Here is a 15488-nt window from a genome sequence, read left to right as displayed (position 1 = left end):
GTGCTGGAGACGTTTATAGAAGACTGTCTCCTGTGGGTGGGACTCCACACTGGGACAGACAATACATAATGAATTGATGACAATCCTCATTCCACGTCCTGCTGTGGGGTGTGTTCCTCAGAGTCTCCCAGAGCCGCAGCATGGCTCTTTCATGACTGTCAGGCGTAGGAGAAGGGTGACAATGCCTTCTTCTTCCAGCTTTTACAGAGACAGGAGGCAGGCATGGGGGCAGGAGTCAGAAGTGGAGGAGATCCTAATCTAAACCCGTTCTGGGCTGAGGGTGAGATCAGCCCTGGAGATGGAGCAGCTCAATGTGCTCAAAATGTCTCAGGGGTGTCACTTGGGTCCTCCCTTCCCCTTCTCTTCCCAGGGAAAGAGCTCACATATCTCCATCCCTCCCTGATTTGTGGCTTGCTCCATACCACATCTCACTTAGCAGCCCCACAGTGGTCTGGCCTAGGAACAGACACTGGCCATGGAGAGATGTGGGAGAGGCTGTCAGAGGACTGGCTTCTCCTGACATGCCAGGTGGAGACCAACCTCTGACTGTAATACGGAGTCTCTGTAGTGCACTGAGGAGTTTCCTGAGAAAAGCTCATGAGGGGGAAGAAGGGCTGAGAAGCACAGGAGTCACATGCATCAGGGGAAGTTTGTAGCTGTTTAATGCGGTGGTTTTCCAGAACAAAACCATGTCAGTGCTGATGGGTCAGAGGTGGGACATGAAGTAAGAAGGGAGAGCAAGCTGTTGTTTCTGTGTGCAGAACCAGGCCTCAAATGATGAATTCCTGGGTATCCCATGCAGCCTCGTTACCCTTCCTGCAAAGGGTATGTATGAGCTGGGCTGACAGTCATGCAGTTCACTCCTACAGAGCTTTGCTGCTGCAAGCCCTGGACCAATAAATCCTACAGCAGGTGATGGGAGGGAGAGCTCACCTGCGCTTCCACCACCAGAATCCCCCAGCAGAGGCTGTGGCCACGAGAAGCAGCACTGCAATGGTGATGCTGACGGTTGGAGCTGGGCTGCCGTTTTCTGGGACAAGGATAGGAGAGGGCGACTGTGAGGGTGGCAGTGCCAGTCAGGAGCTGTTCCTCACAGAGGCAGTGGCTGCTATCTGCAGCCTGCACCCCATCCCCCACGGGTGTTCCCTACCCCATGGGATGAGGAGGCTGCGGGTGCCCAGGCTGCGGTGGCGCACACGGCAGGCGTAGCTGTGCCCATCACGGGGGGTCACGGCCAGGACACTGCGGAGCTGGTAGGTGAGGTCAGCGTTGGGCAGGATGCTGCTGGTGTTGAGTGCCGGGCCCGGGGGCACCTCCTGCCCATCCCGCAGCCAGGCCACACTGATGGGACGGGGGTAGAAGCCAGTGACATGGCAAACAAGCAGCAGCTGGGCTGGGCTGGGGGTGCGGGCGAAGACCGTGGCCACGGGCAGCTCTGGGGAATGAGAGCAAAGGGGTGGGGCAAGGCTGGGCCCCAGTGTGGGGGGCTTTGGGGTGGCTGTTGCAGGGTCAGGGTGGTCTCACCTTGTCTCTCCAGAATTTCCCTCCCATACTTCTTCAGGGTGAGGAAGTTGTTGTGGCACATCCAGGTGGAGAGAAGGTACTCCAGGAGCACTGTGACGGACTTCTGCCTGTTAAGTCTCTTGCTGACCAGATCTGCCACCTGGGATGCTCGCTGGACTTCCCAGTGCTGTTTGTCTACCTCAAAAGCTACGAGGTCTCTGCCACCCCAGCCGACATTCAGGAAGCTCTGTCTTGTCGTATTGGGGTACAGCACACAGCCTGCACGGGACTGGACCACCAATGGGTCTGTCAAGGGCAAAGCCAGTGGAGAGGTCCCGTGAGTGTGTGGAACGTGGGCGGCATGAGATGGGATGTGGCTGAGGGCATAAACAGTGCAATGGGCAGCAGGGGGTAAGGCTATGCTTCAGGAGACCCCAGACACCCTGCAAGCCCTCAGGCCCCTTGGAAGAATGGAGTGATACCGGTGTGGGGCGCTTGCTTAAAAAGAATTCTGTCCCCCAAAATATTTGCCCCCAATTTTCTCTTTCATGATCTTTGCTGTGTCAGTCCTGCAGCTCCAATAAATTTGGTTGCAGTTCCCTGACATACAGAGGGGTTGCTTATCCTAGATGGCAGAAGCCCCAAGGGGTATTTTTGGTCTGCTGCTCTACCCACTCCTGGGCATATGCCCCAGCAGCTGCAGTGTTGCAGGAGCTGTTGCACCCTGTAAGACCCTCCCAAACGTCATCCTGGTGTGGAGGAGGCTGCAGCCAGAACGTGGGGAGGAGGACTGGGGCTCTAGCAGGGCTCATTCCTGTACTCACAGTGCTGTTTTGTCTGCTGAACCATGTCGTGCACAAATCGGATCATATTGCGGAGACCAATTTTGTACTGGGACATCAACTTTTCCCCCTCGCCTTCAGCTGCAGCCTGGCTGACCCACGGCCAGTAGAAGTGGATGCTCCAGTTGGCTGGATGCAGTGCTATGATGGGTATATCCTCTACGAGACCCACGCATGACACCTCAGCAGAGCTGATGTTGGCAAAGAGGCCAGTCAGGAGGTACTGGATAACCTCTGGCTGTGCTAGGAGAGAGGACGGAGATAGGAAAAGGTGCAAGAAGGAGATGAGTGGAGGCACTAAATGGGAAATGGGAAGTGGAGGTACTGGAGAGGGAACAGGGGATTCAGACCAGATAATGGCAAAGAAATTTTTTAAGTGTGGGGTAGTGAGACACTGACACGTGTTACCCAGATGTATGGTGGACGTCCCATCCCTGGAAGCATTCAAGCCCAGGTTGTTTGGGGCTGTGAGCAGGGAAGATGTCCCTGGCCATGGCAGAAGGGTTGGACTGAATGGCCTTTAAAGGTCCTTCTCACCCCAAATCATTCTGTGCTTCTATGATTCTTTGCTCTTCATCCTGCTCAGGGTTGCTTTCCTGTCTGAACTTCCTCTGACTTCACTGCTCTTTTTCCTTCTCTATTTTACTTTCAACAAAGTGGTTGTCTCCTGCAGAGGATTTTAGGCATTTTTCCCCCCCCCGTGCCATGCCTCCCTCCCAGCCAGAGCTGCTGTCTGACTGTGCAGAGCAGATGAAGGGGCACCCTGCTGCTTGTTTGGGGTGATGTTTCCCCCCAGGAGAAGCACCTGTTCCAGGACCTCTATCAGCCAAAGACCTGGACGTGGTACAGAGGATGGTTGATAGGAAAGGGCATTTTGTCCAGGTTTGGGGCTCCCTGATAGGGCTGGGACACCAGATCAGCCTTTGTGTCTGATGCTGCCTACCCCGGAAGCGTAAGGTCTCACGAGGTTGTGGTAAAGCTCTCCGTGTGACAGCAGCACCCAAAACTCTGGCAGGTGCGGCTCCCTAACGAACGCGGGGCTGCTGCAAGGGGCCCTCAGCACCATGTGGGGCTGAGATCCTCCTGGCATCCCTGGGCTCCCTGCAGGGGGAGGGCACCTTGCAGGGAAACTCAACACCCAAGGCCTGGCTGGGGACCACTGCTGTCTCTTCTGCCTGTGTGCCCAGGGACCTGTGTTGGAGCTGCTGGGGCAGAAGTCCTGAGCTGGAGGCAGGAACAGAGAGGGTGGGCAGGGACAAAGCATATTTGGGTGGTGCACGGTGGGAGGTGACCCTCTGATGGTGGGAATCATCTGGGAATCACTGTGCCCCCATATGGCACAGTGGCCTGGCTACGCCTCCCCTGAGCAGAACTTATGGGGTCCTCTGACAGGGCTGGGGGGTGAGAGCAGTTGAGGTGAGACGGGGCTCCCACTTACCCTCTGGGTCTGCCCACATCCTAGGGAGAAGGCTCGGGAGAGAGAGGAAGAGGAGGAGGTGAGGGGGCTGCATTGTGCATGCGGCAAGGCTGAAGCAGCAGCAGTGACTGTCGGAGGAGAAAGAACCTGTGGGACCCCAAGCTTCAGCCCAGCCCAGCAGCCACTGCGGTGGCTCTGCACCAATTGGGGAATCAATGTAGCAGGGAGGAGCTCAGAGGTCCCGAGCTGAAGGCTGGGAACGTATGGGAGGGACAAAAGCTGAAGTAAGGTTTTGAGCACCAAGTGCCGTGACAGGCTGGGATGGGGAAAAGCCCAGCCAGGAGAAGGCAAGGAAAGAGAGTCCCAGGAAACAGCACTAGGAAAAAAAATATTCAAGCATCTAAGCTGGGTTTTCCTGACTCCCCCTCCCCACCAATATTACTATCCCTCTTGTGGGATGCATTAGCACCAAAGCAGGTGACGATGGCTTTTGGATTTCATTCCTGACTGGAGAAAGATGGTTGCTGTCTTTTCAGCCTCTACACAGGGAGAAGGGATTCTTTGGGACAACCCCTCCTGCTCCTGGCACCTCCAGCTCAGGCTGCTCCTGCATCACTTGTCTAATTCTGGGGATGGGGCTCCCAGGAAGGAGCTGTTCCACCTAGTCCCAAGCTGTAGGACTGCTCTAAACACCTGGGGATGGGCCTGGCAACTCCCCTTCCCACCAGCTCTGGTGTAGAATCCAATTCCCCACCCCAAAAGCCCCCTGTGCATGGGGACAAAAATGGTGGGAGCCATCTCCCTGCTCTAGCCCCTCCGGCACCAGTGTCCAGTGCTGGAGGGATCATGGGGTGACCAGAGTCAGCCTCCCCCACAATGTCCCCACTCGACTGCTCCTCCCTGATTCCTCCCATCAACACACAGTTTCTCTTCCCTTTTTTGGGTTAAGCCTGCGCTGGGTGGGGGGAAGGCAGAACTAAAACCACAACCAAGGGCAAGTCTGAGGGGTGCATCTTGGTAGCAACCAAACACTGAATACTTTTTCCATGGAGCTGTCCCAGAGAGAAGTAGGGATGCTGTGGTGGCCTGGTGGACCCAGAAATGACACCAGCTTCCCCAGCAGCATGACACAGGGGATGTCCAGCTATGCCACCACAAGGTCCACACCCCTCCCACTAGTCCTAGGCCCAGAGGAGAGTGTTTGGCTGTCAGGATGTCAAAGCACAGCCATGGGGCAGCCAGAGAGGGAAGACACAAGGGGCCTTTTATCTCTGCAGTCCTGTGAGGTGAACACTTGTCCCCCATGGTCTCCCCTGAGATGACTGCTGGTCACTTCTTGCTGAGCAGCTGAGAGGCCATTCACAGCCCTCTGTCCTGTGCAGGAGCATGTGACACTGTCGGTGTCTGCTCACAGGACAGGACCAGGCACCTGGATTGTGTGGGTGGTCACAATGTGTTCATTGGAAATTCTTCCAGATGTCTCCCAGTGTTGCAGTGGATCTGTTTTAAAGTTCTGCTTTAGCCCTTCTACTTCTCTACTGAATGTACTTCTCATGTTTGGAGTTTTTTTCACTTCCTTTTTTGCTTACAACTTCTTCCTCCTTCATATTATCACTTCTCTGGTGTGAAAATTACCCAAGGGGGCAGGGGGCTGTTGGTCCACACAGACCATTGGTCCTCAGAGTTCTCTCAAGTGATCATGGTCCTCAGAGTCACCCCCAGGTTACCACTGGTCCTGACAGTTCCCTCAGGTGATGTTGGTCCTTACAGTCCTCTCAAGTGATTACTGGTCCTCACCTTCCCCCTGCCCTGGAGCACTATAGGACTTTGAAGTTCTCATGTGGCCACTGGTCCTCAAAGACCCCAAAGGTGACATTGGTCCTTGTAATCCCCCTGAGGTGGAGGCTGTAAGCCCCAAGTCATGCCTGGGTAAGTTGGGTTGGGGTTGACAGGGATGTCTCTGGGTGCCATACTGGGTGGGTGGGTGAGCAGCAGGAACTGCTGCACTGGGCTGTGATGAGGTGCCTTAAGAACCCTCTAAAAATGCCTGGGTGGGGCATGTTATTGTCAGATCTGTTAGAGGATGTGAGCAAACGCTTGCAGACACCTCCCTGGTATCAGGTGTTTGTGTGTGTGGTACTATAGGGTCTCTTGAGAGGTCATTCGCATGAACAGCTTTCCTCAACAGGCTTCCTCACTGGCTGCACCTGCTTTCCAGGTCTTCCCTGGAAGTCATGTCCACAGCAAAGAGGTTCATCTGTCTGTCCCAAGTCAGCAGGGGCTGGCAGAGGCTTGGTGTCATTCCTCTTGCAGCAAGGTCCGTGAGCCCTGTGATGCCAGCAGGCTCTGGCTGCTGGCTGCTAGGGAAACGCAGTCCTCACCCCAGCATTGTGGTTTCCAGGGTCTAGCCAGGGGACAACAAACACCATTGGATTTGTGGTGGATATTTGTGGTGGCCACAAGCCAGCCAGATTTTCTGGCTTGCACATGGCTGCCAGATTTATCCCAGGAAACTCTGCAGGAAGTTGTCCAGTGAAGCCAAACATTTTGAAGCTACGTGTTCAAGTTGGTTGGGAGCATGAATTACCTGCCTTCCTGTGTGTGTGTGAACTCTGCTATCTTTGGTGGGACATGGGCTTCTTTTGTCTCCTTTATTAGGAGCCTTGGGGTCACTTTATCCCCATGTGCACAGTTGCTTATTTCCATGCAATATGTGAGAACATGTTCATATATGCACAGGCACATATGTACTGTTTTTTCCCCATGCCTTGGTGCTTTCTGCAATTAGTGTCAATAATTCAGCGGTGTTTCAGCTTCTATATGTGGCTGATCAAAACCTCTGCAAGTCCATTCAACAGCTAAGGAAAGGCACATAATCTTAGTGAAAATATGAATGGTTTATTTCCTTTTCATACACATCTGCAGCTCCCGCACATTACACCAGAGTTTCAGTGTTACTCAGAACTTTGTAAAGCCATTTATGTCCAGGTTCTTTTAGTCTGTGTGGAACAGTTCAGTCTCAGCACAAATATTTCTGAAGTATGGTTAATAAAGGCATTTTTAAGGAAAAAACAGTACCCCAAAGTGACAGTAGAAGGGGACAGCTTTTCACCTTCTGACAAAACTGTTACTGAAGCAGAACCAGGGGAATTTGCCATTGGGCACTGAGGTGCCCTAGAGCACCAGTGGGTAGACAGGTCAGTGGCACAAGCTAAGAGATGATCACGTGAGGAGGTCTCAGACTTGCATTTGTGTTGGTTTAAAAAATTCAAGTGAGTCAAAACCTCAGGTTTCTCTTGCCGTGTTTCTCTTGTGCATCTCTGAATTGAGTTAGTCTTGCAATTGACAATGCCCAGAAGTTAGGTGAAGCAGAAAAACATAGTTCTTCTTGCTGTGAAGGCAGTGGGAGGGGATGGGGACTGCTGGCTCCCTTCTGAGCTAAGCCTCTTTGCTCAGGATGGAGTTCCTGGACTCTGATTCCTGCATCTGCTGGTGCTTTCTGAAATGAGAGGGAGACAGCTCTGCTCAATGGCAGAGACCTTGTAGGAAGTGCAGACAGCATCTGACAGGACCAAAGCAAGAGCTTTGCTGCTCAGTGCAGAAATCCCCTGGGCATTTCCACTCCTCCTCTCTCACTGCTGTTCCGAGGGGCAGACAGGGACTCACCTTTGTCTCCACACCCAAAACACTGTCATGGCAGCTATAGCCATGGCTGCAAGCAGCCCAGCCATGAGCCCTGTGATCAGCACCACTTCTGAGTTCCCTGGGAAACATAAGGAGAAGCTGCCATGAACTTTCTGGGCTTTGCTCCATCTTGTGGGGCAGGGTGGCCTGCACCCCACGGGTGTTCCCTACCCCATGGGATGAGGAGGCTGCGGGTGCCCAGGCTGCGGTGGCGCACACGGCAGGCGTAGCTGTGCCCATCACGGGGGGTCACGGCCAGGACACTGCGGAGCTGGTAGGTGAGGTCAGCGTTGGGCAGGATGCTGCTGGTGTTGAGTGCCGGGCCCGGGGGCACCTCCTGCCCATCCCGCAGCCAGGCCACACTGATGGGACGGGGGTAGAAGCCAGTGACATGGCAAACAAGCAGCAGCTGGGCTGGGCTGGGGGTGCGGGCGAAGACCGTGGCCACGGGCAGCTCTGGGGAATGAGAGCAAAGGGGTGGGGCAAGGCTGGGCCCCAGTGTGGGGGGCTTTGGGGTGGCTGTTGCAGGGTCAGGGTGGTCTCACCTTGTCTCTCCAGAGCTGCCCTCCCATACTGCAGGAGCACTTCCATGTCATCGACACAAGTATCGTTGAAGATGATTTCCACCAGCTCACTCAAGGCGGTGTAGTTCTGGAGAAATGACTGGACATACCGTGACAACTTGGTGTCCTGGGAGAGGGTCCAAGTGATGTTCTCTGTGTTGAAGCTGAGGAAATCCTCACCATTGTAAGCCACATAGGCAAAGGCCTGGGAGGTTCTGTTGGGGTACAGCACGCAGCCTGCGATGCACTGAACCACAAAGGGGTCTGGCGGGGCAGAGAGGAGAGAGAGGTGCATGAGGGGCTGGGATTGCTTTCCTGCACACATGGTCAGTGTCTCCTATACACCACCAGCACCATCAGATCACTCCTCACTTCCCAGCTGCTTTTCAGAAAGGGGATGCAGGGTGGGCACTCACAGGGGACGTCCTTTTGCTCAGCCTTTTCATTGATCAGATGGTGGAACTTCTGTAAATAAATCTTAAGCAGGTTATCAATGGTGTCCCAGTCAGCGTAGGGCAGGGCTGGGTGCACCCAGGGCTGGCAGAAGTGGATGGACCATGTGTGTTTATCAAGAGAACCAAGTTCGATGTCTTCCAGCAGGCCCAGCCCCTCCGTTTCCACAAACGAGGTGTTTTGGAAGGTGGTGGTCTGGAGCAGACGGATAGTGAAGGTCCCTACATGAGACAAGGGTTGACAGGGAGGAGATGGGACTGGGAGAAGAGGGCTGAGGAAAGTGTAGGAGCTGAGGGATGGATCCTTGAGGTTGCAGGGATCCACAGGTCCCCCATAAGCCCCTTACAGCCTTTACAGCCCCAGCTCCCATCCCCTGCACCCACCTGGGGTAGCCATTCCTGCTGGGGAGGAGGTGTGGAGCCAGGGACAAGGAGGAGTAAGGAGGGTGGGGAGCTGGGACACCCCTGTGGAGTCCCATGGAGGTAGATGTGCATGAGCCAGGGGTCCCACTTACCCTTGAGGTTTGCCCATGTCCCAGAGAGGAGGACGAGGTAGAGGAGGAGGGAGAGAAGGCAGCAGCAAGGGGCCTGCATGGTTCCAGCAGTGAGGCCCAGAGTGTGCAGCAGTTGGTGCAGCAGCAGGAAGAACAGACTGTTGAGAGATGTGGCCTCAGAGGTCTCCTCAGGCTGGCTCTGCCCGGGCAGCTCTGCTGGTGCTAATGCCCCTGGCAGCCAATGGGGCTGGCACTGAGGTTTAGGGGAGGGCTCTGAGGTTCCCACTTGGAGTGAGCTGGTGCATCCTGAGTACGGCTGTGAGTGCTGGGGGAATTTGATTGTCAGCAAGGTTGTTCCATTGCATGCAGGAGCAGTCTCTCATGGCTGCAGCAGCACCTTGACAACGAGTGATGTGGGTGAACTGAGTCCTTTGTTGTACCCCCCTTTCAGGTGGACGTGTCACTTGGCCATGTGCTGCATTCCTGATAGGAATGTCCCTTACTTGTGTCTGGCATATCTGGAGCTGCATAGAACAGACATTGCCCCCTGCTCTGCGCTGCCAGGTGGGTTCACAACAACATGGCTGTTTTTCCCATGGGGCAGGCAAGCCCTGTTCCCACCATAAGCCTCATGCCTGGGCTCTCTGTGCCCCCAGGCTGTGCACTGGTCCCATGCCTCTTTGTCACCTCCCAACCATCCCACAGCTAGGCCACTCTGATGATCCACAGGTGTATAAGCCAGTGATGTGGCAAACCTGCAGGAGAGCTGGGCCATGGCCTTGGAAAACTCTGAGGGGTAAGAGAGTGAAGGAGAAAAGTTTATGGTAATATCCCTTGACCCCTCAGCACTGCTGGTCTCATCCTGGGGAAGGGACTTCCCAGAGTTGAGGTGATGAGCACTTGCGGCCGGGACCACAGCTGTGGGGTCAGGGATGGCTGCAGGAACAGCTGGAGGAAGCAGTCCTCCAGGAGCTCTTCTTGAGGTGCAAGAAGTGAAGGGACTAGATCAGCTATAGTGTGGTGGTCCCAAGAGGAAAGAGGCTGCAGGGCCTGGAAAGACCTGTTTCCCACTGACAGTCATCAGACTCCTGGAGCAGTGGCAGTTGGCTGGACAGGATCTTCAAGCTGGGATGGGGATGGGATCCCACCATCAAGCCCATTCCAGGGAGTTGCAGTGGATATGCACCTTCCCCCTTTCCATGGAGCTCTATCCATGCCATGGGGCCTGGGAGTTGCTTCTCTGCTTCCCTGCACCTTTCAGTGTAGGGGAGCCTGAATTCTGCCCTATATGTCCCCACAGGGAAGGGCCTGAGGATTGGCTGCAGCCTGGTGCCTTTCCTTCCCACCAGCTTTGGTGGGGAATCTGGTCCGCCTCCCCAAGAGCCCTCTCTGCATGGAAACAGAAATTGTGGGAGCCTTCTCTCTGCTCTGTCCAAATTGGCAGCAGTGTCCAGTGCTGGAGGGACAATGGGGTGACCAGAGCCTGCCTCACCCTACAATGTCCTGCATCCACTACTCCTTCCTCATCTGCAGTTTCTCTCTCCCTTTCCTGGGGGTGCCCATGTTAAGGGCAAAAGCAGAGCTGAAACCACAGCCTAGGGGAAGTCTGAGGTGGGGTGCCCTGATAACAGTCACACTCAACAGGGGCAGAGGTATCCATGTTGCCATGTGACCCTTCCAAGCACAATTGGGAGTGTCACCATTTTTGGTGTCTCCAGCTGTAGGGACATTGGCAAAGCCCATAAGGAGCTGCTGCAGACTGAGCTCCAGCACCACATGACACTGAGTCAGACATCGGGACAAAAGGACACCAAACCTTTTCCCTTCCATGTGAGACAAGGGAGTTAAAAATGTAGGGATTAATTTATTAGGAATAGCTAACTTGGAAATGTATATTATATTTAGAACATATTCCGCCTGGTAGAGAAATGTATATAGTCTCTGTAACCTCTGCTATGCTTTCAACAGTGGATGAACATCTGCTAGCTGTGATAGCAAAACAGTGTGAAAGAATGCAGGACTTTTGTGACAGGAAGGAGTTTTAACCCAAACACAGGATGAAAGAAGGCAAGAATGCCAGGAGACTGAGATAAAAGGGTTGGTCAGACACCAAAACTGGCCAGGACTAGTCTTGTGGCTTGGACCAGGGGGCCAGGGAGCATGCATAAAGAGGAAAGGTGAAAAGTTCAGATGCAAAGAAGAGCTTGGAAGCCTTGATCAGAAGACCACTGGTGACCCCCGAACTGGGGAAGTGCAGGTGCAGACAGGACTGGTGGCTAATTACCACACGAAGCGGGGCTAGGCAGGGCCAGGGAATGAAGATGCATTAGTCATATTGCACAATCCTAGTTCACAGAGAATAAATCAGGAACGATTGCCACTTTCAGCACATACGACTCTGGGCTAAGATCCCACATACGCCCAGCTGCTGGATTTAATACTTATCTAATGCATAATTACAACTTTAACGAGTTGTGGAGTCTTCTGTGTATCACACAGAGCTGTCCCAGAGAGAAGTAGGGATGCTGTGGTGGCCTGGTGGACCCAGAAATGACACCAACTTCCCCAGCAGCATGACACAGGGGATGTCCAGCTATGCCACCACAAGGTCCACACCCCTCCCACTAGTCCTAGGCCCAGAGGAGAGTGTTTGGCTGTCAGGATGTCAAAGCACAGCCATGGGGCAGCCAGGGAGGGAAGACACAAGGGGCCTTTTATCTCTGCAGTCCTGTGAGGTGAACACTTGTCCCCATGGTCTCCCCTGAGATGACTGCTGGTCACTTCTTGCTGAGCAGCTGAGAGGCCATTCGCAGTCCCGTGCTGATTCATGTGACAAAACTCAAATAACATGCAGCCCCTGTAGGTCAAGATGAGGTCTAGTGTACACAATCCACTTAGATCTATTCTTATTTAATTTCTCCTTACTGCTGGAAATAATTACTAGATACAAAATTGCTAAATCCCACAAATTCCACAGGAGCAAAGAAAAACTCAAAATGGAAGGGTACTCCCCCCTTTCAAGATGGCATCCCCCACAGGCAACCATGTTTAGGGAGACAAAGGGAAAATAGGATCAGCCTTCCTCCCTACTTATCTCTACATCAGCAAAGGCAGCTGGCACGTTCCGAGAGGGGATACTCAGCAAACAGAACTCATGGAGAGACTTTGCCTTCATTGTGGCAGAGAAGCAGCTGGGCTGGGGTGACTTGGTGCCTTCTTGCCTCGGTTGGGCACTGCTGGCAAGCTATGGGCAACTCAGACTGGAGCAGGGCCACTGTTCTCTCTGGCATCCTGCTGCTGACAAACACTCCTGGAATTTGCCTTATGGCAGCTCAAGATGCAAGAGATGAACAAAAGGGAGGGGGGAAAAAGAAAAACCAACAGAAAAACCCAAAGCAAAGATTCTGCTTTGAGCAAAGACCACAAGGCAAGAGGGGTCTGCCTGCAGGACCCCTGACTTTGAAAAGGAACTCCAGCAACCCCTGTCCCTCGCATGTCAACTTCCAGCCATGGCACTGGATCTTAAAGAAACAGTAGCAAGTTTGGGCAGGATAGATATGGACTACAACATCTTCGGTTAGCCAGGACACATGCTCATTTGAAATAGACCCATCTGGCTTCCTTCCTGCCATTTCCCAGGCTCAGCTTCCCCTCAGACTTCCCTTGCTCCTTACACTGCAAGTCACACTCAGTGCCACTGGCCAAGCACAAGGGTACAGGGTCTGTGCACAGTGTGGCCTCTTGCTTTGCCTGTGCTCCCACCTGGCTTCTCTGCGGACTGCAGTCCCTTCTGGGGTAGCCCTGGCTGGCAGGTGACCCCCCATCCTGCTGCCCACTCCCTCAGGAGGACTGGGGAGAGAGTCACAAAGGCAAATGTGAGAAAACACTCATGGGCCAAGATACAGACAGTTTAACAAGGGAAAGAAACTCTCACAGGCAACACCTCATCACATCACATCACACTGTGGCCAAGGCTGGCAGGGAACTCTGGAGGCCACTGGGCCCAAGCCCTTGCCAAGCAGAGTCACCTGCCCAGCCAGCTGCCCAGGGGGTGGCTCAAAGATGATAGATCATTTAAAAAACATAAGCATGGCAACAAAAAGCTGCCTGAGTGGGGGCTTTGGCTTGTCTGAAATTTTCAATTCTAACCTCATCCCATTACATATTGAATGCATAAATAATTACCCAAGTCGTAGTGTAGTGGCAATATCTAATGCAAAATACTTTTCCATCATTTTGACCTTTTTAATGCTGTGAAGCATAGTACTGGAGTGCATCTAATACTAGAAACCTCTGCTTCTTCTTTGAGGGAAAGAGGATCTTCAGCATGGGTAAGTCTGATTAAAGTAACACACAGTTCCAAGCTGATGCTAGCTTTATTAGAATACCACATAATGTAAAATTCACAATTTATGACACTTAAGGGTCAAAATCTTGCTCTATTCCAAAACCTCTAAGATGTGAAGAAAAACCCAACAGGTTGTTCTAACCCAACATCTTCAGAATGTTACTTTGAAAACGTTAGCAAAGTAGAATTTAATTTAAAGCATTTAATAGCTGAGACATGCAATGTGAAAAGCTGAATTACAGAAGAAACAGTGCAACCCAATATTCATACTACAAATCTACCTTTCCGCAACAATTAGTACTTCCAGGTCAGTTTTTTCCACCAAAAAGATGTTGTAGTGGTGAAAAGATGCTGGGGAAACAATAACAAAAAAAAAAGAGCACATTAGACTTCTCTGAAAATCATGAAAAAGCTAATTTCTGTCCCACAGAAAGACACAATGCCAGTACAAAACAATACAAAGGGAAACTGAAAAAACAGAGGAAACAATAACTTGTGCACTAATGGTCTGGTCTCAGTCATCAAAGGAACGGCACACATTACAATTAGCAAGGAGTTTTATTTTTTAAAACACTAACAAAAACCAGAGGCTGCCAATATCCAGCTGGTGCTGTGCAGTGATGGACAGCACTCACAGGATCCAGCCTCAGCAGCGTGAAATAACTCCTTTAGGCAAACAGCAGGTGTCTGCACAGTGACACTGATTTCCATTTGAAATGGTGACTTTGGGAGTCAGAGTTACAAAGTCCAGATTTGCTCAGTGGCCAAATAAAGGTCACATGAACCTTAATGGGGCTGAAGGTCCATCTGGGAAGACCCTTTTAGCTGGCACTTCTCAGCTGAGGAAAGCCACTTTGTATAAGGGCTGAGATGGAGATTCAGTGACTCTCTAATCTGGAGTTTTCCCTAAAGACAGTTCAGAAGAGGAACATTTAGTGGGAATGCTGCCCCTTAGCACAAGATAAAACAACATCCCTTTCTTTGCCTTGGGGGACTTTGGTTTAATCACAGAAGAGATGTCTCCATTCTTCAAAATGATGGAAAACAACCTGGCACTGCCAACCTTTGACATAGGCTTGGACAGCGCCAGGATTGCCTCTGCTCATCAGTGCAGGATTAGTACCTTCTCCAGAACTGTGAAAGACCTCTTCCCTCTGACTTTGTGTTTCCTTTCTTTCCTGTTTGCTCCATTTGCTGCAGCAGCTGCACTGCACCCTCAGCCTGACTGGCTACTCTTTTTTGTTCAAGGGCAAATTCCACAGGTTCCCCTGTAAGAAACAGCAGCAAGAACAAAACCACAACCTCACACTCTACACACTCCCTGTGTACCCAGGGGAATGAAAACTCAGTGGAATCCAGGAATTCCTTACTCACAGCAACTCAGTTGGTCACAGTCTTTAGTAAGGGATGCTGAGCTAAACTCAAGCTCATTTACTTTGGAGGAATTCTAAAAGGAAAAGGAACCCAAGAACTGTTACATAATGCTAAATTCTACTGTACAGAGATTTTTGTTGGTTTGCTTCCTGAAAGTAGTAAAAAGCAAGCTCTACACTCCTTGTTGTGTGGTTTCATTTGGGGATTTTTTTCTGCTATGATGAGGACTTTCTTCACTAAGGTATTTTTACACCTCCCTCATCAGGACATAACAAGATGTAATTCATTTAGAAGACTTTAGCATACCAGACAGTGAACTAATAGTAGCTATGGAATAAGCAGAGATTTCAAAAAACATGAAGAGAAGAGCTGTGGGAAATGCCAGTCCCTGGACAGTGCAGGCCCTTGGGCACTAGCCCTTCTAAGACATAGTCCTGGGATACAGACTTAACTCACAAGGGACAAAAATGGAAAGTGCCAGAAGCAAGAGGTGGGCCAGGGATACCCATTAGGAAGGTGATCAACAACACAAAGTACTACAAAAAACCAAAATAAACATATAAAAACACAACAAAATCAGCAGGTAAGCTTCTAAAAGAGAGTAAACCCTAAAACAATGACGGGTCCTGATGGTGTTTCCCTTGCACTAATCTCAGAACCATGTAGGTTGGAAAGCCCTGTAAGATTGACTGCTAACCTGGCACTGCCAAAGCCATCACTAAACCCTGTCCCCAAATGCCACACCTAAACTCAGGTTAATACAAAATTCCAAACCTCTGATGGCCTGAGATCTTTGCAGTTTAGTCTGAGA

At 51.9% G+C, this 15488-nt stretch overlaps 2 protein-coding genes across 2 annotated transcripts; both read right to left on the bottom strand.

Annotated features, from left to right (window-relative positions):
- Positions 1–542: 542 nt before the first annotated feature.
- On the bottom strand, positions 543–3915 carry LOC102099297 (T-cell surface glycoprotein CD1b-3-like). Its single transcript, XM_005532787.3, has 6 exons — positions 3784–3915; positions 2328–2588; positions 1525–1809; positions 1151–1435; positions 934–1030; positions 543–816 (listed from the first exon to the last, which is right to left on the bottom strand). The coding sequence occupies exons 1-6, from the start codon at positions 3854–3856 to the stop codon at positions 771–773; spliced, it is 1047 nt and encodes a 348-aa protein (XP_005532844.1). The 5' UTR covers positions 3857–3915; the 3' UTR covers positions 543–770.
- Positions 3916–6640: 2725 nt separating this feature from the next.
- Positions 6641–9157, bottom strand: LOC102101250 (antigen-presenting glycoprotein CD1d-like). The gene is made up of 6 exons (XM_005532797.3): positions 8977–9157; positions 8426–8683; positions 7992–8273; positions 7618–7902; positions 7429–7525; positions 6641–7261 (listed from the first exon to the last, which is right to left on the bottom strand). Exons 1-6 carry the CDS (start codon positions 9053–9055, stop codon positions 7201–7203), a joined length of 1062 nt encoding a protein of 353 aa, XP_005532854.1. The 5' UTR covers positions 9056–9157; the 3' UTR covers positions 6641–7200.
- Between the last annotated feature and the right edge of the window lie 6331 nt (positions 9158–15488).

The sequence above is a fragment of the Pseudopodoces humilis genome, chromosome 13, assembly GCF_049639895.1.
Source record: "Pseudopodoces humilis isolate 2021_Gansu_Grassland_sample_001 chromosome 13, ASM4963989v1, whole genome shotgun sequence".
Classification (NCBI taxonomy): Eukaryota; Metazoa; Chordata; class Aves; order Passeriformes; family Paridae; genus Pseudopodoces; species Pseudopodoces humilis.
This window is presented reverse-complemented; position numbering and strand designations above follow the sequence as displayed.